Raw genomic sequence first — 17375 nt, 5'->3', positions numbered from 1 at the left:
TGAAACTGTTGCGGGGTGGGGGGGGGTGGGGGGGCTTATTGTGTTTGCAGGCCCTTACTGTCAGAAACACAAGATGTGGCCAATGAGAAGTATTGAGAAGGCCAACTCTTTGTTTTACTAGTAGGTCTCATCCCCAGAGAAATATGCCATTGATGTCATTAAAGCAGAAATAAAAAAAGATCTCAATTACACCCATGCTGTGAAGTCAGACAATACTGTTTCATTGTCATATAATTGTTAAATGAACTATGTCACTATTTTTGGAGAAATGTTGACAGACTATACCCATTGTCATAAATTTCTCTACTTCCCTGTAGGGGTACCTATTACCATTGCATAAATGGTTCTTTTCTAGTGGGCAGCCTATATTGAAACATTATGGCGTTGGTGTTATTGTGTCTCTACTAATCTTTTTCTCATTCCCTGGCTATGTTAAAGAGATTTTGAATGGTTACAGATTTTTGGCACCAGTAAGATACTTGCGCTTGGTACACAGATGTTAAAAAAGGATGAATTGATTCATTGGTAAATGAACAGCACGGCATATGTTTCGAATTGCATAAAAATGATAATCTAACTTCCTCTTGTTGTAGTATCTGACACAAGCAAAAGTGACCTGAGTTCAGAATTTGACCCACATATACTATAGCATTTGTGTTGGTTTAAAGTGGAACTCCAGACAAACAGCAAAATACACAGTTGAAACAGATGAATGTTTACCTGCTAAAGGGTTTGTCATTTTGGATAGTCATTCTTGTGATACACACACCTCACCATTTAGTAGCCAGGGCTTCAATTAACTGCAGAAAATGATACTGTACTTTACCAGTAATAGGTAATTCATTACTTTATCCCAGACAGGCTAAAGTTGGGAGTTGAGTTTGGTGTCTGTCCTGCTGCTGTCTATATTTCGTCATATATGCCAACCTTCACTGACTTCATCCCATGTCTGACCCTTGATATTCATTAAATCAAAAATATTTTATGTATACACTATTATTTGAAGGCAAGCAAATAGCTATTTAAACAGATGACATACATATATGAGAGCTGTCTTATTTATCAAAAGGATGTATTCTGTACATCCAGTCATGTGATATACCTAGCTCTGCCACACAGTAAAAGAAGAAGCAGCACACTGATGAGCTCATCCCTCTGTCACTCTGCACTCATCTTCTATCAGCATAATCCTTGCACTCCAACATACTTGATTGGTTCCTTGTGCCCCCTTCCCAACACACACACACACTTCATCTTTGCAGTAAAGAGACTGCAAGGGGCTAATATCAAGTCAAAGAAAAGAAAAATGCATTTAAAGACCAATTGAACTTTCAGTTGAAATCAACTAGATACATTCCAGGTACATGAAAACAAAAGATGTGCAAAGTCTTATAGTCTGGTTTCTTTTGAGTAGAAAAGCCTGTCTCTTGCCAGCAAACTGCAGAGAAGGACCTAGCTTTCTGTGTGGAAGAAGTGGTCTGCACACCCCCTGCTGAATCAGAGCTCTCCAATCAGCAAAGCATATGCTCCTTACTGATTGGAAAGCTCTAGTTCTGACTCAGCAGTGGGCATATTGGATCTCTGCAGAGAGACCACTGCTTTCACACAGAAAGCAAGGGTCCTCCTCTGCAGTATGCTGGCTGGGGACTGGCTTTTCTGCTCTGGCTGTGGCTGCGTTCTAAAGTAAAATTAAACACTAGTTTGTTTGTTTTTTGCATATATCTACTTCTAACAAGCAGTAGAGAAATGCAAAAACATTAAAAACATTTAAAAAGTTACTAAATAGGTGCAAACTTACCTGTGTCTCCAGCGCTCGATCCTGTCTGAAGATCTGAAGTTTCTCGAGCAGCCGGGAAGGATCATGGGGTGGGTGCATGTGCAAGTCAATGCACACAGCCGGCACCGTGCATGCAGACAGACAGACAAAACACAGCAGTCAGCGCAGGATCAGAGACCGGCACCAGCGCTGGAGGGACTCCTTAAAATTGCTGGAAAGAAGATGATCGGCTCAGGAGGTATCATTTAAGGTAAGTCATTAAAGCAGAATTGCAGGATGTGTCTTTAATGTCACTTTAAGGAGATGAACTGTAAGACTTTGCACACATTTTGCTTTGATATACCTGCAATGTATTTTTCTGATTTAAAACAAAAGCTCAGTTTGTATTTAAGGAGAAGTATCAATGATTACAAAGCTGCGTTCATTTGCATCTTTTATATCTGCATGTAGTTCAGATTTAAGGAAGAGGTATAGCATACTTTTAGTAAGCAGGTGTTTTGAGGCAAATTGCAGCATTCCCCTTATAGTACAATTTTATGTGACTTTAACAGTTTTATTGCTTTATGTTGAGACCATACCATCAAAAATGAACAGATCGGCTGAAATCCTAGCTAACTAAGCTGCCTAATGACTTACTTCTGTACAAAGCCAGATTTTGCACCAGAATATTTAGTGTGGTCTGACTACTTGACTCTACCCATGTGCATCATGGGAATACACAGCCTTTTCTAGTCTAATTTCCTGCACATGATAGTTAGAAAATGATTAGAGTACAACATTTCCTCTCACAGACAACCTCAGTTTTATGAATGTCCCGAATGCTCCCGGCAAAGACTGAACGATTCCCACTGTACAGGCCTAACAAGCAAAGGAATGTAGTGTGACCATCTCATTTCACCCTTCTGGCGTATGGCTTCCCACTTCAGAGGTGGGAATGTTCCACTCTCTGCAGGCAGTCCTCTTAACATTGACCCTGAGAAAACATCTAAAACAATATGGACAATACAGCAGATCCATTTAAATTGTGTATTACTATAAACAAATTAATAGGATGCCCCCTATAGGCTGAGTATATGGGTACATGTACGCTACAACCGGATTGCCTTTTTGTATGCAGCTCACTTACATTGTGTTTGCATTCAGGTGCTTTGGTAGTGAATCTCTTTAAAGAGACATTAAATGCTGGTGCATTGCAAACAACCATAATTAAAACATTAAATGCACCTGAAGGGATATGGCGCTTTGAATTGCCAGTGCAGGTTATGTGCAGTAGCGCATAATGTACCTGTGGACACAGTCTAGTTATTGATGTGAGCATACACTTGATGTGAGCATAACCAGGTTTCAAAATCGGATAATGAAAATGCGCTCATCAATTAAATTGTTATTTCCTAGCCTTCAGAAAACACATAAGCAAAACAGATGACAAACGCACTTAAACAGTAAAACAGAAAAAAGTTTTCCTGGCACATTACCAAGCTAGCATGTAAAAAAACTTGTCTCACACTAAGGATAATAACAGAGGTTTGGATACACGTCTTCTGCAGAAAATGTGAAAGCCGCACAGCCGCGCCAAGGCACCTCTTATAGTGCGGTCCTAACTCTAAACTATCAGAGTCTCCATCTTGGAGCACATGGGGAAGAAGATAAAATTGGGTGCAGGTTTGTCCGGAGGAAGTTTAGAGTTAGGACCGCACTATAAGAGGTGCCTTGGCGCGGCTGTGCGGTTCATTTAAAAGAGAGAATGGATATTGCTGTCGGCTATCCACAATACTCCGTTACACACATGGCCCATTCAATGTAAGGCCATACTGCTGCTCTATAAAGCATCTCCTCAGTAGGTTGAAAATAATTTGTGCACATGCTCATGAATAGCCTGTTGGAACCAATAGCCACAGATCTACTGAACTTTAGTGGAACCTTTACCCTACCTTAAAACCCAACTTCAGGGCAATTAAAAGTTTTCCCTTGCAATGGGGCTACCCTTGCACTGCAAGGCTGCTTGATTATGCCTAGGGGACAGAAAAAGCTGTTTTAGTTACCGGAGGCACTGACCTCATCTCCCCCTCCACACCGGCTGTGGACTGTCCCTCACCATCCTCATGTACAATGTAGGGCTATGGAGCCTGGATTGTACTTGATGATGTCAGCAGTCCTTAGTCCACCAGAGTGAAGGGGATAAGAGCCTGCGAGGACGGTCTAGCAGCCTTGAGGGAGCTGGCGGCGGGAGTGATCATCAGGTTAGCAAAACAGCTTTTTCCTGTCTCTCTGTCATAAACAAACAGTTAACCCTTTTAATGGAGGGGTAGCCCCCACTGCAAGGGAAAAGTTTCAATTTCCCTGGAGTTGGGCTTTAACTGCACTTTTTAGAGTACTCATAATAGTTTTGTATTCTTTATTTTAAAAAATGAAAAACTCTCTTGTTTTGTATATTGCTGTGGAACTATATTGCACTAAAGATACCATTGTTCATTTCAATAATGAACCACTGAGGTAAATTTAACCTGGACATAAAGAGGCCTTGCCAAATGTTACAGCAAGCTTCTTCACATATTGCTCTCTGTGCGAATGGGCAAATCCTAAACATCTAATGGTTTCTAAATGTATAAGTCCATTATTAACTACATTTTCTAATAAATGTTGAGTGTAGTAATAGTTACATTTATACTGAGATGAGCAACTGCAATAGATTTTGTACACCATGTATATATACTGTATATACACACCATAACAAAGTAGAGATTTTTATATAAATATAACCTTTCTCCAGCCACTTTTTTTCCTTCTATAGTTTGATAAATCTTATATCAAGAAAAATACGATGATTAGTGAACCTATAGACAACCAAAAGTACATTGTATATTTGGCATTCTACATCACTTCTCTAAACACTCTTGAATATGTTCCATCGTATGGAAACATGTATGAAAATATTGTATCGCTTATCTCCCAGAGGTATTATTCATTTCAAGATCGGGACACAATTTAATTTGCTAGCTGCTAATTCAGTAAATGTCTCCAGTTACTTTCTGCAGTGCAGAATTTCACCCAACTGATTCCTGGAAAATACCCCAATCTTTTTTCCTGTGTATTGACTTTACTGTCTGTTATTCAGTGGGTATAACATTTGATGTGAGATGATTATTGATTTAGTATTATATTAATAAATCCCATGCTTCACTGTTTACTATAAACAATGTGTGCTATGTACCAGCATCAGAATGGTAATGCTTAGAACGTGACTAGGTCATATCATGCTGAAAAGCAGGATATTTTATACATTTAAAAATTATATTGACGGTATTCAATCATTAAATTACTATCAGTGCTGACGTAAAGACATTCAAATGCATTTTAAATAGGATTGTGTTTAACAGTAAGTGCTCTTGTTACGACATGGTATCAAATACTGCTTAAGCGGTTTATATCAAAATTCTTCATTTCACATTTGATCATAAACTTAGCTGGCAGTTATGCTTCTATACTTTGAATGACCAATATATATGTATTTTTTTATTTGTTTTTTTGTTGCCTAGGTGACATCAAGAAAAAAGTATATTTCCAAGTATTTATAAAAAAAGTATCTCATAGGTATCACACATAGCAAAGTTTAAATTAAACTGTTAATGTGGAATAATATATGCAACTGCAACAGTTTTTAGTACCCCTGCTTTTTCCACAGTACCCCCTGCTTTGCATGAGCCAGTCTGACAAAACTAACAGGTAGTACCGGATCTAGGTAGGTCCCCCAGACCATTGACCATCCCCTTTCCTAATGGCACTGATGGGCTGCCTCACCAGCTGATAGGTACTGGGGGGTACTGAAAGTTGCTGGGTGCCTGCATTTTTATACCAGTCAGCATCATTTTTTATCTTAAAGTGACAGAGTAGCTTTAAATTCAAAAGTATACATAACATGACATCTTCATGCCTCAGTTCACCCTTCACTGTAATTTCTCCTAATGGTTGTCCTTGCACGTTTACTTTAGTTCTTGGATTTTTAAAAATCCTCTTTACACTCATGTAATATTTTATATAACACTTTGGTTCTTACAGTTTCATATTCAGATGTGCAGATGATATTATATTTACCACATTTTCCCAGCATCATGCATAAAACCTGACCCCTGATTAACCTGTATTTTCAAAAAAACACATTGATAGTCTCCCAAGATATTTTAAGCATAAGCTTCTAACCTAATTGCTAAAATGCAGCATTTCTGTCCCTGGGAAGCAAAGGGATAGAACACTGCTGCTGATGTGGCCAAATTAAAGCGAACCCAGCATGGACAAAGCACAGGTTTGCTTTAAAACTTTCGCTGCCAAGGCATTTTTTGCACACATATTACAATCCACATTTTAGACCTGAAAATTATTTAAAACCCCAAATCATTTTATATATTCTGAAAGCAAAACCCTGTAGAATATAATGGTAACAGTTGCAAATTTGTACTTTGCACGATATTAGCGCAACTCTTTATCAAACCCAAAGTTGCAGTGAAAATTACACTTAAGTTAATTTTAGCGCCCAAAAACACAATATAATACCCATTATTTTTTTTAATACAAAGGATTAGGTTACGACAAGTAAATAGATACCCAGAATGTCCAGGTTAAAGATTGCGTGCGTCCGTGAAAGAGCGACAAAATACGGTACCCCAAATTGTCCATAGAAGATGCTTTTAAAACTCCTATAGGTTATCGGTTTAGAGATATCCATGCATATTGTCCCTGGAATTATTGCTCTACCTCTAAATTTTAATTTTTACTTAATTTAATTGCTATTACATAGGGGGGCTTACAAGCCCCTGTCACCACTAGCATACAAAAAAAATGAATTTTTGGCAAGAGAACAGCTTCAGTCCCAAAAAATCATATATTTTCTAAAAGCAGAGGCCCTGTAGAATAAAAAAAATGCCAGTTGCAATTTTTTTATTTGCACAAATGTTTATCAAACCAGTATTTTTAGGACTAAATACACTAAAATGAAATTTAGTGCACAGAAACAAAATATTTTTTGGTAAAATATAAAAGATGGGGTCAGGCTGGGTAAATAGATACCAACCATGTCATGCTTTAAAATTGCGTTCACCCATGAAACCCCAAAAAACTACAATAACCATAATTTCCCATAGGTGACGCATTAAAAGCTTTTACTGCTCATCGGTTTACTGTTAACAGTGATTGATGGCCCTAGAATTATTACTCTCACTTCGACGTTTGCGACAATATGTAACGTGTGGCGCAATTTTCGTTTTTGCACATTGGCGCATGTTTGCATTCTATGTGCATGCACGTTGGGGGCGAGGACTTTAAAATAAAATGTTTTGCATTATTTAAATTTTTTAATATGTTACTTTCATTTTTTTATTTATTTTTCTTTTTTACACTCAACTTTATTTCTTTCACATGGGGACTAACAAGCCACCTATATAATAGCAAATATAATGTGACAGGTCCTCTTTATGGAGACATCAGGGGTCTTTCAGACCCCTAATCTCCCCTAAGGACCCCAGAGAAACTGATGAGGCCGAGATCTGCTTCACCAACTTCTTCTCCTGGCTCTAAGAGCCGGAGAATGTAGAGTGACACCGGAAGTGATGTAATACACATCACTTCTGGGTCCAGTGATCGGAGGAGATCAGTGGCCAGAAGCTTGCCGATCTCCCTCCTATCTGTCAGAGAAGAAGCACGAGGAACAGCGGAGCCCGGGAAAGCTGGTGGCGGAGAGCACATTCCACCACACCGTACAAGTGATCGCTTGTATCTGAACAGCAATCACCTGCTGTTTAAAACGATACCAAGAACATGGCTGCAGCAGGACAGGACGTTTTTTGATGGTGCGTGGTCCTGAAGTTGTTAGGATGACATTAGACCCCTACTGTCACCTTTCCACTTTGAAGAAGCTATTGCATCACTTCCGGGCCCCATTCAGCAGGGAGGAGATCAGCAAACATATGTTACCGCCGACACCAGTGAGGCCAACTATGTGATGATACAAGGCAGGGGGTGACGGGCGGGGCGGTCCGCACTACACCGGCCCCTCTGGAAGCTATTTGGCAGCAGCTCAGCTACCAGAATCGCTTCTGGCTTTACACATGTAAACACTGGGAGTTTGTTTCAAGGGGCCCGCTGCCAGCAAGGTATGAGATATGTTGGTGGCAGCGAAAGAGTTAAAGTGCTTATTATTTCATTTATATGTGCAAATCCAGCTGTAGCTTGTTTCATTCTATTCTCCACAAAAACAATATGTTCTAAATGTGTTATATATGTCCATGATGGAAAACTGTATAGTTACAAGAACCAATTGACAACTATTTCTCATTACTTCATAATTAGCTATCACTCTTACTTTAACTCATCAAGAGCCCCCACTCTGTATAGGCCCAGTACTATCCTCATATATTCATCCTTTGGTTTGCTCCCTAATCAATTCTTACCGACAATGCCCATTTCAAAGTCCTAGCTCCACTTCCCAGTAATGGTGGCTGCATGCAGTCCAATAGGCACAAGAGTGAGAGCCAGTAAATCTCACACAGACTGGGTTGGACATCCCCCCCATTATCTGCAATACAAGTTTGTGTAAGGACACTTTTGCTTAAGGGTGTGACTATGACTGTTACTGAACTCGTCTTGCCAGCACAGGGCACAGCACTGTGATGGCTGGAAGTAGCACTTTTACTGAGAAACATTTGAAGGCATTTCACAGCATAAAATCATAAAATGCCAGGTACAGGACTATAAAGAGATAAAAAGGTGTGAGACTTCAATTGGACTTTAAGCTTTACAAAAATGACAGCATTTTAAGGAATTTCCCAGCAAAAAAATCAGTCACAAATGATAAAATGCTGGGTACAAGACTATAAAGAGATAAAAAAAGGAGTGAGACTTTAATTGGACTTTTAGATTTAAAAACAATTACAGGATTTTAAGGAATTTCCTAGCAAAAAATCAGTCAGAAATCATAAAATGTTGGGTACAGGACTATAAAGAGATAGAGAGGTGTGAGTCCCCATACCTAAGGACAACCTGAAGGACAATGGTATGCCTTTTTGTCTGTGTCACCCTTGGAGACTTTTCCAGCAATGTGATAGCATTTATTATGCAAAATTGTAATAAATTATATGAGTAATAACCAGGCAAGTAATTAGAACATTATCTTACACATATTTTTTAAATGTGGCAATGAATACATAAAAGTGTAAACACATATTTGCCTCAAATGCAGGGCAGATGCCTATGTGCATGTTTCATTTGATAATCCTATTAGATATCAGTTAAAATTTTACACATAAAAAATGGTTTCAACTGTAGCCAAAAGAGCTGCATCCCTTCTACAGATGTCACTTATAATTAAGCACATATCTTGCAGAATTGCTATGTCTCTATTACCTCTCCCACTGTTTATATTATAGCCTCTTGCATCTGATTAAATTGCTATTTACTCCTGTATGTTTTAGGGCATCGGCAGAAACTTGAAGAACAAGGAAAGCATTTCCAAGAACGCTATAGCGAGCTTGAGCTTATTCGGCGACAAAGTATAAGGGTTCAGCCCAACCCAAATCCAAGACCCTCACTGACAAACCCAAATCCATTCAGCAGCCAAGCTCAAAGTCAAATACAAGGTAAGATGACAATTCCATTGTTTCAGTTTTCTATGTAGTCTACAATATATTTAGTCTTTTAAGGAAGTCTACATTGAAGACATATGGAGGCTGCCATTGTTTTCTTCACCTTGTTAAAATACAAGTTCTCTGGCTGTAATGTTGATTTAATGGCTTTATTACTTTCTGAATCACTTTCTCAGAGCTAATATACAAATTATGAGTGCTGGCTTCACTCTGTCTGTCCTGATCTGCATAGTTGGTCCTGAAGTATTTGAAATAAACCTGTGCTTTGACCATGCAAGGCAAAGCAGCAGATGCACTTTGCTTTAGCCTTCCCTAGGAGCATAATCCCACCCATTGTTTATTTTCCTACTGCTCTGTTTAGCTGCCCGGAGCTAAAGAAAAGTCCTATTTAAGCTATGAGTAATAGGAGTCATAGCTTACACAGGGTTATGGACTTCGCATGTAACAGAGCTGATTGGCCCAGTACTGTCATATGAAGTGAGTCACATCCTTCTCCATACTCAAAACTACCAGGTGTTTCCTTCAGCTATCTCTGGTGAATAGAGCAGCAAGGGAATGAGAGATTAATATTGTTATACAGAATTTATATACTGTAGCACCAACAGTTTTCACAGCGCTGTACAAAATGGAGGGAGACAGTACAACTACAATATAATTCAATACAGGAGCGTCAGGAGGGCCCTGCTCATGAGAGCTTACAATCTAGTAGGAGGGGCAAGTGATACAAAAGGTAATAATTTGGTAGATTGAGTTAGTGGAAGACGTAAAAGGACAGTTATTATGTTGAGGTGGCATAGGCTTCCCTGAAGAGGTCAGTTTTTAAAGATTGCCTAATGGTGGACAAGGTAGGAGATATGGGGACAGATTGGGGTGGGGAGTTCATGAGGATAGAAGATACGTTAGAGAAGTCGTGGAGGTGAGCATGGGAGGAGATGATGAGAGAGCTGGAGAGCAGGAAGTCTTGAGAGCAGCGGAGTGGATGGTTTGGGTGATATTATGAGATAAGGTTGGTGAAGTAGCTGGGGGCAGAGCTGTAGATTGCTTTGTATGTTGTTGTTAGTATGTGTAATAGGATAGGTAAGTTCTTGTTGGGGAGGGGGGAATTAAGCAATTCCCACCTGAATGTAGATTAACATTCTCCTGTGCAATGCCCTGTGCTTAGTGAACATTAATCTATGTTGCCCCTTTAAAAGGTAGCAGCTGCTACATATTAGACCCAGCTGTCACTGACAGCTCCCGCCCAACTAATGATCAGGAAGCAATCAGTCAACTTTTGCATAATGATCACATGCAGGCTGGAAGCTTAATTTTCAGAATAAGCCTTCTGATGTGACTGCAGTTTAACCACCTGTCATCCGGCTGTTGTAATTAAACGGCCTGACGGTGGCTTCTTGAATGCAGACGGGCAATGTTAAACGTACTTACCTGTACTGCTCGTGCCCGCCGCTAGGCGGTGCAAACGAGAGGCAAATCTGTTTGAAATGTAAACAGCCAGCGATGGCTATATTACATACAAGTGTTCCGTCTGTAGAGACGCCCGATCACCTGTATTATGCGTGCGGGTGAGATCAAGAGCTCCGCTGCGCCCGGCGGCTCTGTCACCAGAGATCAGAGGGAGATCAGTACATGATCTCCCCCCGATCTAATCTCCGGTCTCTCCTCATTCAGGTGTCATTCCCGGCTACAGAAGCAGGGGAGAAGCCAGTGAAGCTGATCTCTCTGCTTCATCAGCTTCTCTGGGGGTCCCTAGGTGACATTAGGGGTCTAGGAGACCCCTGATATCTCCATAAAGAGGACCTGATACTGTAAATTGGCTATCACATAGGGGGCTTGTTATCCCCCTATATGATAGCAATAAAGTTAAGTGAAAAAAAGTTTTAAAAAATGAGTTACAAAAAAAGTCACATATAAAAAAAAAGTTTAAAACCACAAAAAATGTTTTAAGTCTCCCGCCCCCAGATACACACAAACATGCGTCGGGTGCGCCTACGTGTGAAAATGACAATTGCGCCCATTACGCTGCCCATCGTGAACGTCAGAGCAGGAGCTGGCAATTTTAAGGCTTGACGTGTTTGGTGTCTATTTACCCGACATGATCCCATCTTAAAATTTGGTGATAATAAATGTTTCATAACATAACGTAGGGAAAATAAATTATAACATGTTTATAACATTTTCTGTAATTTTTGTATTATATAGTAAAAAAAACAAAAACATCAGTAGTGATTAAATACCACCAAAAGAAAGCTATAAGTCCCAAAAATATGATATAAACTTAATTTCAGTACAGCGTACCGCATCGCTGAATACTGAAAAATAGCCTTGACATTAAACACCCTATCTGTAAGTGGTTAAAGATTTTTTTTTAAATACATGAATTAAAACATTTGGATTTGGTGCAGGTATGAAATGTCTGAATGAATAAGTGAATGAGGGCTTTAGCTGGCCATACACTGTTATATTTTTGTTGTTCATACTGTGGGCTGAACAAAAATAATATAACAGAATTCTCCATCCATGCTGAGCAGCGTGGTTGATCGAATCTCTGCTGAGATATTGAATTCTGACAGAGGTGGGTGTATCGCTATCAGAATACCCGAACAGTGGCTTTCTGAACAGCTCCTTTGACTTTCTGATTGAAGGATGCCAGATGGAAGGGTGCCAACAGAGCAAATTTGCACAGTGTATGGTCAGCATATCCTGCTCCTCCACAGCACAAATCTTGATATATGGACACATATACTGTATATTTGAATGAACGCCTTGTTTTGTGTAACAGGTCCATCACTGTCAAATCGGTAGAAAGTAGTAATGAAAAAAGAAAAGTTTAGTTTTGTACACACCAATATAATAAATACATAAACTATAGGAAGGCCAATATCCCCAGTAAGGTAATACTGTAGGGGAATTGTTAAATTCTGGATGTTTTGCAACAATTATCCTTTATTGCTGAATCATAACCAAGTTGTCACTAACAGCATAACTGTTAACAGTTTTGGAAGTAGAAACAAGGGCTTTTTCATCTCCATGGGAAATGCCCCCAAGCAAGAGGTATTTGGCATGCAATTAAACAGAACACTGCCGAGTTGTCATTGCAAGTACCAGCACCACTGAAAGGCAAGCACGTGAATGGATGTGTGTATATAAGAGCATATGTATTTATATGTGTGAGTGCTCTGCTTATGTGGTCATGCTAGGAGCAGTGAAGAATGCCACATTTTGTTAAGTAGCTTCCACAGCAATTCTCCTGTGGGAAGGCAGCACTTCCCTTGGCCAGAGGCAGTGAATAAGATGTTGTTGGTCTTGTCAGCCTCCCATGAGAACAAACTATGTTCTGTATTTATACAGTATTGTTATAATAATCTACAGAAAAGGGCACCGGGTTTGTCTAACATCAAATCTGTACTTACTATTAACAACCGGTCAATAATCATGTTTCATTGTTCTGGCTGCTCAACGTCCATGAATTGTGAAACTGATTACTATGGGTTACTTCACTGACAATTCCATTTGAATATAGTCCTGTAATAGAAATATATGCAACACGTACAAAGGGTGGCATAATGTATGGCTGCCATTGAAAGATAAAAACAGATTCCCTTCTAAAATGTGTGTCCACCATGGATACCACAGGAAGGGCTACACATTTTATATATAACCTGTTACACGGTGTCTGGAAAAGTGTATGATGGGAGGCATTTAACTCCAGGGTTTGTTAAATATTCCTAATAAGATGAAGCCAGAAAGTCACTGGGGTAAAAAACCTAGAGCCTTACTTTTTTAAAAAATTTGCGCTTGTGCTTTTTTTTACTGGGAATCCTTAAAAGATTTGGATGGGATGGAATAATCAGCCAAGAAAAAGGACTTTGTGCCTCAACTTTGAGTGTAATCCTCACAAACCCTGAAATAGCAATGGCAGAACCCAAAAAAAAAACCTATCAATAACACCATCTAGCTCTCTGTGTGAATTCCTGTGCATTTTGCAGCCAAATACTGACAGCAGTATACTTTTGACTTTTTTCCAGTTCCAAGCTTCTGTAAAAAAGTAATCTGCTAGTTTGCCATTTAATCTGTTATACAAAACAGCATAAGATATTAATTTTTTTATACTAGTTACTAATAGTTGTATATGTATTTTTTTTTATATTTGCTTTCATGCATGCAGGTAATGCTGGGCTTTCATGCTCTGAGAATGTGTGTATATAAGAGCATATGTACCCTGCAGAAGACTGGATTCACTAATTTCCATGCGTTTTATGTGCACATCAACAATCATATATTTTCATGCGCAGCCATTGTCACCAATTGCCCTATAACACATATTGATGCCTCACAAAATGAACAATGCATGTCAACGCATCACACAAACTATTACCATTTAAAACAATGGCTAACCTGTGTACATGCATTGGTGTCTGCTAAAACACAGAGGTGAATGGGGCCTAAATATTTATTTGAAAATTAAAAATTGGACACACCAAATTAAAAAACATAGATCAGTTTGTAAAGTAAAAAATCTGTAAACAAATTACCATGCCATTACAATTTTCCTACTACATCCGTGCAGAGACAGTTGTTACGGTTTATATCTAAGTCAAGGCTAATATTTTTCCTTAGAAATGGCCATGGTCTAAAATATAAGTAACATGTGGATTTCAGAGCACACAACCCATCTCAATCTGAACTAGGACCCAGCTCAGGAGTCAGATGAAGGCTATAAGGTGATATTAACCTCACCTCTTCTAGATATCAACGGTCATGGCAGAGCCTCTTTAAGAGACATAAACTAGCTGGATATAACACTGGCACAAGAAACTGGTTTATTTACATCTTAAGTTAGCCACACATGGTAAAATATGTCATCATTCTATCTCATAATCAGTCAGAAAGAACCCAATTCTGCTGGAAATTGTCCTTTGGTATTCTTTTTTACAGGGCAGATGTTTTTGACAGTCACTGAAGGTGTTTCTTCTAACACATTTCTATACCACTTCATTGTTGCTGGTAAAGTTTGAATGTGTCACATCATTATATTTTTTTTATGTGATCCTTTACCTTTAATACAGATTAATTCCAAATCTCTAACAGTGAGTGACTTTCAGTGGCAAAAATGTTTTTTTAAACCAAAACATAACTTTTTTTCTAAATATTTCCTAAAATAAGAATTAATATTGACACTACCCCACGAGCCCAGCCAACCCTCACATACATGCAATACTTCTCTGTCTAGCTACAATTATTGCAAATGTTTTTCTTGTTTGAGCTGATTTAAGGAAAACATAAAACCTTAGAATAAAAGAGACCTGAACATTATACAGCTGCTGTACCATAATTGTATCTGACATCTAGTAGCAAACATAGGAATTTCCTGTTCCCCACAAGAATCCAGCTATGAAAGAAACAACATATACCGTTATTTTAGGGCCAATATCTAATGTCAGCAGGAGTTGGAAGTTTCCAGATTCTAAATCTAAATTCTTGGCAAACCATTCTAACTATTCTGAAACTGATTAGGTGGCATGTATAGCACAGACAGAAAGATGTAAACCATAAAATCCTGTGCGGAATACATATACTTAACTTATTCTGTCCCCTATTAGTCTATTTTATTGTGTGCTTTCATAAATATACTGTATATGCATATATTTGAGTATTATTTTATTTAAAGTACAACTAAAGACTCCTGTTTGACACTCTACACCAGCCTTTCTCAACCAGGGTGCCCTGGCACCCTGGGGTGCCTACCACCTTCTTTAGAGGTGCCTCCAAATTGTCACACAATGTCATGGCTTTCCATGGGGCAGGCAGGTTCCTGATGGAAAGTGGGAACTCTGATGTGAAAGGGGCTGTGATTTTATAAGGCGGGTTCTAATCTAAAAGGGGAGTTTTAATGTGAAAGGGGGGCTCTGTTCTAAAAAGCCCCTGATGTGAAGGATGGCTTCTGATGTTAAAGAGGACTCTAGTGTGAAAGGAGGGGGGCTCTGATGTGAAGGTGGGCTCCTAGTGTGAGAGGGGGGACTCTGATGTGAAAGGACGATGCTCCTTAAGTGAAGGCAACTCCTAATGTAAAGGGACATTCTAATATGAAGGGGAACTTAAATGTGAAGGAGGGAACCCCATTTTTTTGTGTGTGGGGTCCATGCAAAGCAAGTTGCCAATATTGTTTAAGAGCATGAGGTACCACTGCTGTGTAACAAGTTAGAGAGGTATATGCCTGAAAGATTTTAATCTAGGTTCTAGGATGTGTCATAGGGTTAATCTGTTGTGTTCCAGCCATGTCAAAGCAGCAGGAACAGAATCAGAGTTTAGAGGGGAATAGAATGGACTAGGGGGATATACAAATTCCTCAGCATTTAGATTTACTACCTTGCACAAGGCAATAGGTATGCCCCTTCTTTTTTTGTTTATTTTATATTTTACCATTAACACTTAACACTCCATGAACCAATGATACATGCAATGCAGGCCCACTCCTTTCTGCAGTAGAAAGAACGCCATAGACTCCTTATACATGTACAACAGCACCTTTCCCCCACACTATTTATAAAGCCCCAAATGTACATACATCAATCAGAAGATTCACTACATTTATAAAAAGCATTTTCTGTCTGCATTTCCCTACAGGTTTTTCATAGAGAAATCAAAGTCTCAGTATCATTCATTGTATTTATACTACACCTAATGTTACCTAATATCAGAATGAATGACTCAATAATAATTAATATGCACAAAACTTGCTCCAAATTTATATTTGCTTCACATTTGGCACACAGAATTCTACCCTAATATTCCCATATGCATTGGCTGGTACTCAACCTCTGCATTTGCCTCTGGAAAGCTTTAAAACTGCCCTGAAAAATGCAAGTAAATGCTGCAAATGTGGGAAAATCTTCCCCTATTTCTAAACTTGTTCTGAAATAGATGAAAAGGCAATGTTGATAGAACACAGGTCTCTTTGCACCTGCGTAAACCTGGAGCCCTCTGTCAGTATAGACATCAGTGTTTAAATACTTTTCTTACTTTACAGACTCCCTATCACTAATGAATGTATTATTGTGGGGAAGACAGCCTTATGCTTGGCAGAACTGCTAGAAGTTAGAAAATACAGACTGTTAGCAAAGTATATAAAAAGACATCATAAACCAGGAACACGGACACAACTAATCAGAAGTCTTGACCTCTACATGGCTTCTAATTTATATACATACCACACCTAGCCGCTTTCCCAATCCAAAACATTGACATTTCCGTAGATATATCAGGTCAGATTTGGAAGCTCTCGGTCCCTGGGCTCAACCTTACAATGGCCAAATTCTTAAGGATAAATGGGCTCATTCACTTGGTGAAGCAGCTGGTGTGATTTTGAGAAGAAAATAAACACATCCTTGAAATATTTTGATTGGCAAAGTCAAAGTGCACTTGAACACTCTAGCAAGTCGGCTGTGCCACATAGGACAATATAAGAGTGGACAACACATATGTTGATAACTTCAACACAGAAATATACACACATAATGTATTTCAATGTGTAATTAAATACAGTATATGTATACATGCAAACGGTAGTACATTGGAGAAATGCATTGAAAAGCCAGCTTGCCCCATGTGTAAATTCTTTGGATTATGTGTGACATGAGGATGCACGCAATGAAGTAAACAGTTTACGCCATGCAATTAACAAGGCATCTTTCTTTGGGTTAACCGTTTAATCCTTTACATGGGGTGGTAGCTAAAATTCCATTCTTATCAATGGGTGATTTGTGTGTACTTGCCCACATCTGAAAGAGTACACATGACACATTACATCAATGTATCTGTAAAATTACAATAGTAATTAGCAGTGTTAGTGGCAGTTCTTATTTTCTTCATTTACCATGTCTGTTCCAATTTGATACTGGTGCTATCTACAGGTTTTATTTTGGTTATTATTATTATATTTTATTCATAATATCAAAGTGCAATTGTTA

General features: G+C 38.9%; 1 protein-coding gene across 2 annotated transcripts in view; it reads left to right on the top strand.

The window, feature by feature from the left end:
- Nucleotides 1–17375, top strand: part of RUNX3 (runt related transcription factor 3) — a 45017-nt gene that overhangs the window by 24430 nt on the left and 3212 nt on the right. The window contains exons 4-5 of one of the 2 annotated variants that reach the window (XM_018571117.1): nt 9238–9402; nt 9466–9468. In XM_018571117.1, the coding sequence (XP_018426619.1) occupies nt 9238–9402; nt 9466–9468 (168 nt within the window). The remainder of the gene's footprint in view (nt 1–9237; nt 9403–9465; nt 9469–17375) is intronic. The other variant, XM_018571116.1, reaches the window with a different exon arrangement.

This window comes from Nanorana parkeri, unplaced genomic scaffold, assembly GCF_000935625.1.
Source record: "Nanorana parkeri isolate BGI_ZX_2015 unplaced genomic scaffold, ASM93562v1 scaffold1682, whole genome shotgun sequence".
Taxonomy (NCBI): domain Eukaryota; kingdom Metazoa; phylum Chordata; class Amphibia; order Anura; family Dicroglossidae; genus Nanorana; species Nanorana parkeri.
Note: the sequence above shows the minus strand (reverse complement) of the source record. Positions and strands in the feature narration are given on the sequence as shown.